Source organism: Nicotiana sylvestris, chromosome 4, assembly GCF_000393655.2.
Source record: "Nicotiana sylvestris chromosome 4, ASM39365v2, whole genome shotgun sequence".
Taxonomy (NCBI): Eukaryota; Viridiplantae; Streptophyta; class Magnoliopsida; order Solanales; family Solanaceae; genus Nicotiana; species Nicotiana sylvestris.
In genome coordinates, this window is record NC_091060.1 from 98,772,841 (window position 1) to 98,779,398 (window position 6,558).

The 6,558-nt window shown below is 42.4% G+C and overlaps 1 protein-coding gene across 1 annotated transcript; it reads right to left on the reverse strand.

Moving 5' to 3' along the window:
• Positions 1 to 2,211: 2,211 nt before the first annotated feature.
• Positions 2,212 to 3,231, reverse strand: LOC138889888 (uncharacterized). Its single transcript, XM_070173231.1, has 2 exons — positions 2,905 to 3,231; positions 2,212 to 2,766 (listed from the first exon to the last, which is right to left on the reverse strand). Exons 1-2 carry the CDS (start codon positions 3,229 to 3,231, stop codon positions 2,212 to 2,214), a joined length of 882 nt encoding a protein of 293 aa, XP_070029332.1.
• Between the last annotated feature and the right edge of the window lie 3,327 nt (positions 3,232 to 6,558).

The window sequence follows — 6,558 nt, forward strand, 5'->3', positions numbered from 1 at the left end:
GCAACGCTTGGCCTTATGCAAATATGGAGTCCGGGATTAGACTCATGCAAGTATGAAGTCAAGGATTAGACTCATGCAAGATTGGAGATAGAGCTTAGTCTCATGCAAGGAGAAGGCAGCGCTTAGCCTTATGCAAATATGGAGGTAGATCTTAACTTCATGCAAGATGCGGGACAGGGCTTAGTCCCATGCAAATGGAAGGTAGTACTTAGACTTATGCAAATATGGAGGCAGGTTTAGCCTCATGCAAAATATGGAGTTAGGGCTTAGACTCATGAAAATATGGAGTCAGAGATTAGACTCATGCAAATATGGAGTCAAGGATTAGACCTCATACAAGATGCGGGACATGGCTTAGTCCCATGCAAATGGAAGGTAGTGCTTAGCCTTATGCAAATATGGAGGCAGGGCTTAGCCTCATACAAAAATTGAGTCAAGGATTAGACCCATGCAAATGTGGAGTCAGAGATTAAACTCATGCAAATATGGAGTCAAGGATTAGACTCATGCAAATGTGGAGTTAGATATTAGATTCATGCAAAGAGAAAATAGCAAATAAGGGTAAAGTATCTTATCTAGGATATGTTCAGTGTCTAACGGCCGGATGGATGGTGAATCTGCTCTGTGTACGAAAGCTATCTTCAAATGTGCCCGCACTCAAAGAAAATTCATAAGTTTCATGAGGGGAGGTTGGTTCTTGCTTCGTCTGCCGGCCTTGCTTTGCTCCGCTCTGGAAGCCCCCTTCGAGTTCCCCTGGGTAGCATCTGACTGTTATAAAAAATAGAATTTTTCGAAAAATATGCATTCATTGATAAAAAATAGAATTATTTTGGAAGCGTATTGATATATAAAGTAACTTTTCATGAACTAGCGACTATGACACATTCCAAAGGCATTGCAGCTTTCTTATGATGGAATTTTGAGAGTCTTCCTCAAAATTCTACCCCTGTTTAGTAGATGATTTTTAACTGTTTGCGGATGGCGGACCTTGCTGAATCTTCTTCGAAATTTTGAGAAACCTTCTCAAAATTCTGCCCCAGTTCTTGATTGATTACTGGCTTCCTGACATGTGATGGCGTTGGCTGGACTTGCTCCGGAATTTTCAGGACCCTCCTCAAAATTCTACCCTAGTTTCTGATTTTGGGGGAAATAAAAGTTTTATTATTATATGAACGAACCCATAAGGGTGCATACGTATCCCCTCTTAAATGGGAATCAGGTCAAGCATAGTTCAATTACATCAGAAAGAAAATGTGAAATGATTCTAGGCATAGTATCTCTTGACTGCGTCTGAATTGATTGGTTTTGGCCAGATTTCTCCATCTATTTCTGCAAGTATGAGTGCTCCTCCTGTTAGTACTCTGTGAACCATATACAGACCTTGTCAGTTGGGAGAGAATTTCCCTTTGGCTTCATCTTGGTGTGGAAAAATCTTCTTCAATACCATCTGTCCTGGTGCGAACTGTCTTGGTTTGACCTTTTTATTGAAAGCTCTGGTCATTCTGTTCTGATACAGTTGGCCGTAGCATACTTGCTTTCATTCTTTTCCCATCGATAAGAGCCAACTGTTCATAGCGGCTTCTTACCCATTCCGCATTACTGAGTTCAGCTTCCTGTATGATTCTTAAAGAAGGAATTTCCACCTCGGCTGGGATGACAACCTCGTACCATAAAATAACATGTAGGGGTTTGCCTCGGTTGACGTGCGAACTGTGGTACGGTACCTAACAGAGCAAAGGGTAACTTCTCATGCCACTGCTTGTAATTCTCTACCATTTTCCTTAGTATATTTTTAATGTTTTTGTTGGCGGCTTCTACGGATCCATTCATTTGAGGTCTGTAGGCGGTGGAATTCTTGTGCTGGATTTTGAAAGTTTCACATATAGTTTTCATCAGGTCACTGTTGAGGTTGGCGGCGTTGTTAGTAATAATGGACTTAGATATTCTGAATTGGCAGACAATACGATCCTTGACAAAATCTGTGACGACTTTCTTGGTTACAGCTTTGTAAGATGTAGCTTCTACCCATTTTGTGAAGTAATCAATGGCTACTAGAATAAACCGATGTCCGTTTGAAGCCGTGGGATCAATCAGACCAATAACATCCATTCCCTAGGCGGTGAATGGCCGAGGTGAGCTTGTTTCATTGAGCTCGTTTGGTGGCACTTTTATCATGTCGGCATGTACTTGACATTGAAAGCATTTGTGGACCTACTGACCACAATCCGTCTCCATGGTCATCCAAAAGTAACCTGCCCTGAATATCTTCTTGGCCAGAACGAAGCCATTCATGTGCGGGCCATATGTCCCAACATGCACATCCTCTAGTAGCTTAGAAGCTTCCTTTGCGTCGACACACCTTAGTAAACCCAAATCTATAGTTCTCCTGTACAAGTTCCCTTCGCTGTGGAAAAAATGATTTGACAACCTCCGGAGCGTGCATTTCTGAGTGTGATTTGCATGCTCCGGGTATTCTCCTTTTGATAAGTACTCCTTGATATCATGGAACCAAAGCATTCCACATGCTTCTTCCTCGACATGAGCACAATATGCCGGCTGATTATGGATCCTCACTAGAATGGGATCAATATAGTTCTTATCTGGATGTTGTATAATTGATGACAAAATGGCTAATACGTCGGCAAACTCATTCTGAATTCTGGGCACATGTCGGAATTCTATCTTCGTGAACCTCCTTTTCAATTCCTGCACATGGTGCAGATATGGTAATATTTTGGAATTCTTGGTAGCCCATTTTCCTTGAACCTAGTGCACAAGTAAATCTGAATCACTGATCACCAACAACTCCTCAATGTTTATGTCGGTTGCCATGTTGAGCCCTAGTATGAAGGCTTCATACTCTGCCATGTTGTTGGTGTAGGGAAATATGAGTTTTGCAGATACCGGATAATGTTTACCGGTTTCTGATACCAAAACATCTCCAATGTGTACTCCTTTGAAATTTGCAGCTCCGTCAAAAAACATCCTCCAACCATCATACACATCGGTAATGTCTTCCCCTACGAACGATACCTCTTTATCAGGAAAATACGTTTTCAAGGGTTCATATTCCCCTCTCACCGGATTTTCAGCGAGGTGGTCTGCCAACGCTTGTCCCTTGACCGCCTTTTGAGTTGCATAGATGATATCGAACTCACTTAGTAGTATCTGCCATTTAGCCAGCTTCCCCATAGGTATGGGCTTCTGAAATATGTACTTCAGAGGATCCATCTTGGAAATGAGGTATGTAGTGTAGGCACAGAAATAATGCCTCAATTTGTTGGGCTGTCCAGGTCAAAACACAACAAGTGTGTTCAATCAGGGAATATCATGCTTCATAAGGTGTGAATTTCTTACTCAGGTAATATATGACTTGCTCCTTTCTTCCTGTCTCATCATGTTGTCCTAAAACACATTCGAAGGCTCCATCTAACACGGATAAATAAAGCAGCAAAGTTTGTCCTGGTTCTAGCGGGACCAGAATTGGTGGTGTGGACAGGTATTCCTTGATCTTGTCAAAAGCTTTCTAATAATCCTCTGTCCAACTTGTCTCGACATCTTTCCTTAGCATCTTGAAGATGGGTTCACAAATTACTGTGGACTGTGCTATGAATCAGCTGATGTAGTTGAGCCGCCCCAGGAAGCTTATCACGTCCTTCTTGCTTTTGGGTGGTGGCAACTCCTGAATAGCTTTGAGTTTAGTCGAATCTAGCTCGATCCCTAAGCGACTGACAATGAATCCCAGTAACTTTCCTGCCGGAACCCCGAATGCACACTTTTTGGTGTTCAACTTCAAATTGTACCTCCTGAGCCTGTAAAAAAACTTCCTCAAGTATGCTACGCGATCTGTGGCTCTCTTGGATTTGATAATGACGTCGTCCACATACACCTCTATTTCTTTGTGTATCATATCATGGAAAATGGTTGTCATGGCTCTCATGTAAGTGGCCCCAGCATTCTTCAGACCGAATGGCATCATTTTGTAACAGTATACTCCCCAAGGCGTAATAAAAGCTATCTTCTTTGCATCTTCTTCATCCATCCAAATGTGATTGTAAGCACGTGATTTTTGCCCAATATGAGAATTACTCCCAAAAAATTCAAAAATAAAATGATTTTTGATTATTAAACAGTGATGATAACCCGCGAAGCAATCCACAAAGGATTGGAGTTCATGCTTGGTGCAATTATCGATCAGGATGTGTATATTTGCCAGTGGAAAATCGTATTTGGGACTTGCTCTATTTAAATCCTGATAATCAACACACACTCGTACCTTCCCGTCTTTCTTTGGGACTAGCATAATATTAGCTAACCATGTTGGGTACTCCACCACCCTGAGAACCTTGGCTTTGATCTGTTTGGTAACTTCCTCCTAGATCTTCAAACTCATGTCTGGTTTGAATTTTTCGAGTTTCTGCTTGACTGGCGGGCACATGGGATTGGTAGGCAACTTGTGAGCCACTATAGATGTGCTCAAACCGGTCATATCGTCATACTACCATGCAAAGATATCCTTATATTCCTTTAGAAAATGGATATATTCTTACTTCTCTATTGGCTTCAAGTTAATGCTGATGCAGGTCTCTTTGACGGTCTTGGCGTCTCCCACATTTATCGCTTCTGTTTCGTCCAAGTTGGATTTATGCTTGTTCTCAAAATTCTGAACTTCCCTGACAATTTCCTTGGGTATCTCATCTTCTTCCTCTGAGTCTCTTATTCTCATGTTGCATTGCCTCATTACATGTCACAGTCGCTGCTTCATCAGAAAAAGTAATAATAACACTGTAGAAAGGAAAAAGTATAAAAATATTAATGAATAATGATAAAGGATAAATGCATTTGATTAAAACTGAGAAAATTGTTCAAACAAAGCTGGGCTCGGTGAATCAAGCACTTATTTTGAAACAAAGAAATCTTAAAACAAAATTGCTGGAAATTTTAAATGCCTAGAATGGCTATAAATTCTGCCAAGCTACCCAGGGACTCGGCGGGCTCGGGATGGTGTGACGGTCCAGTTTCTGAGAACAACTTCCTTTGCCACAGTCTGAATGGAGAGGCCTTCTTCCTCTTTAATTATGGTACTACAGTCCAGATCCTCATCTTCCAAGAACAAGTCCTTTAGCCCAGCTAGTGCTTCTTCTTCAGCAGTTCCCCATATTGTGTCTGCCTGATGGAAAGCTTGTTCTTAACGGGGTATCGATTTCTTAAGAGGGTAATACGGTCCACGCCATGAAGGCGACCATTCCCTGTACTCCTTCCATGTATACTGGTATCCGATCCCAAAGGTAGTCCCATGATTTTTCAGTCATATCGGTTTGGTGATACCCTGGAGGTTCTTTCCCAACCCTTTGTCGGGTTCATATCTTGACCATGCTAGTATGATTTCTATTTTGTTACTCCACCACTTATCTTTCTCGACGACATTGACCCGTTCAATGTGATGATAGGTTTTCTCTCCTAGCCTCCTTCTGTGTCCAATGGCTGGGATAGTTTGACTAGTGTAGATGAGGTTACTCCCATCTCCATGAATGATTACCTCATGACGGTTCCATTCAAATTTTACAACTTGGTGTAGTGTGGAGGGCATGACTCTAGCTGCATGGATCCATGGGTGGCCCAACAAAAGATTATATGAGGCTGGTATGTCATGCACTTAGAATTCAACGTCGAACCAAGTTGGTCCCATCTACAAGCAAAGGTTGATCTCCCCGATCGTGGCCCTCTGGGATCCATCGAAAGCCTTCACATTCATGCTTCCGGTCCGTATTTCATGGAAACCTTTGTCCAATATTTTCAGGGTATCCAGTGGACAAATATTCAGACTAGAACCTCCATCAACCTGGACCCTGGCAATGAACTTGTCTTCAAATTGTACCGTATTGTGCAATGCTCGATTATGATTTAGACCCTCGAGCGGCAGCTCGTCTTCGTGGAAGATAATCTTATGGCTCTCCAGCACCTGTCCGACCATGTTGGCCATTTCTTTACTAGTGATATTATTGGGTACATAAGCCTCGCTTAATACTTTTATCAAGGCGTTCTTGTGTGCCTCTGAATTCTGTAGTAGTGACAGGATAAATATCTGAGTAGGGACTTTGTTCAAATGATCAACAACAGAATACTCTTTTGCCTGTACTTTCCTCCACAAGTCATCCGGTCCAGTCTCAATGACAGGCTGCCTAGCAGTGGCATCCTTGCTTGAACCTCCCAAGTGTTCAGGTGTGTAGACTCTTCCAGTTCTAGTCATCCCTTGTGTGGCGTCATATTCCTCTATCTTAGTCTTCCCTTTTCGTCGAGCCTCAGTGACATAATCCCAGGGTATTGCCTTTGAGTTGAATGGGGGTGTGGTTGAAACCATCACAGTAAAAGGTGTGACCACTTCTACTTCAAATGGAGCGGAGGTGGCTATGGGTGAGGTTACTTCCACCTCGAGCGGAACTGATGCAGTTACCTCAATATCAATAGGTGCCTGAGTCTGAACCACGATAGGAGTAAGTGTAACTGCAACCTTAAAGTCATCGCCTTCTCGGATAAGCCCGATTGACCCCTCAGGGT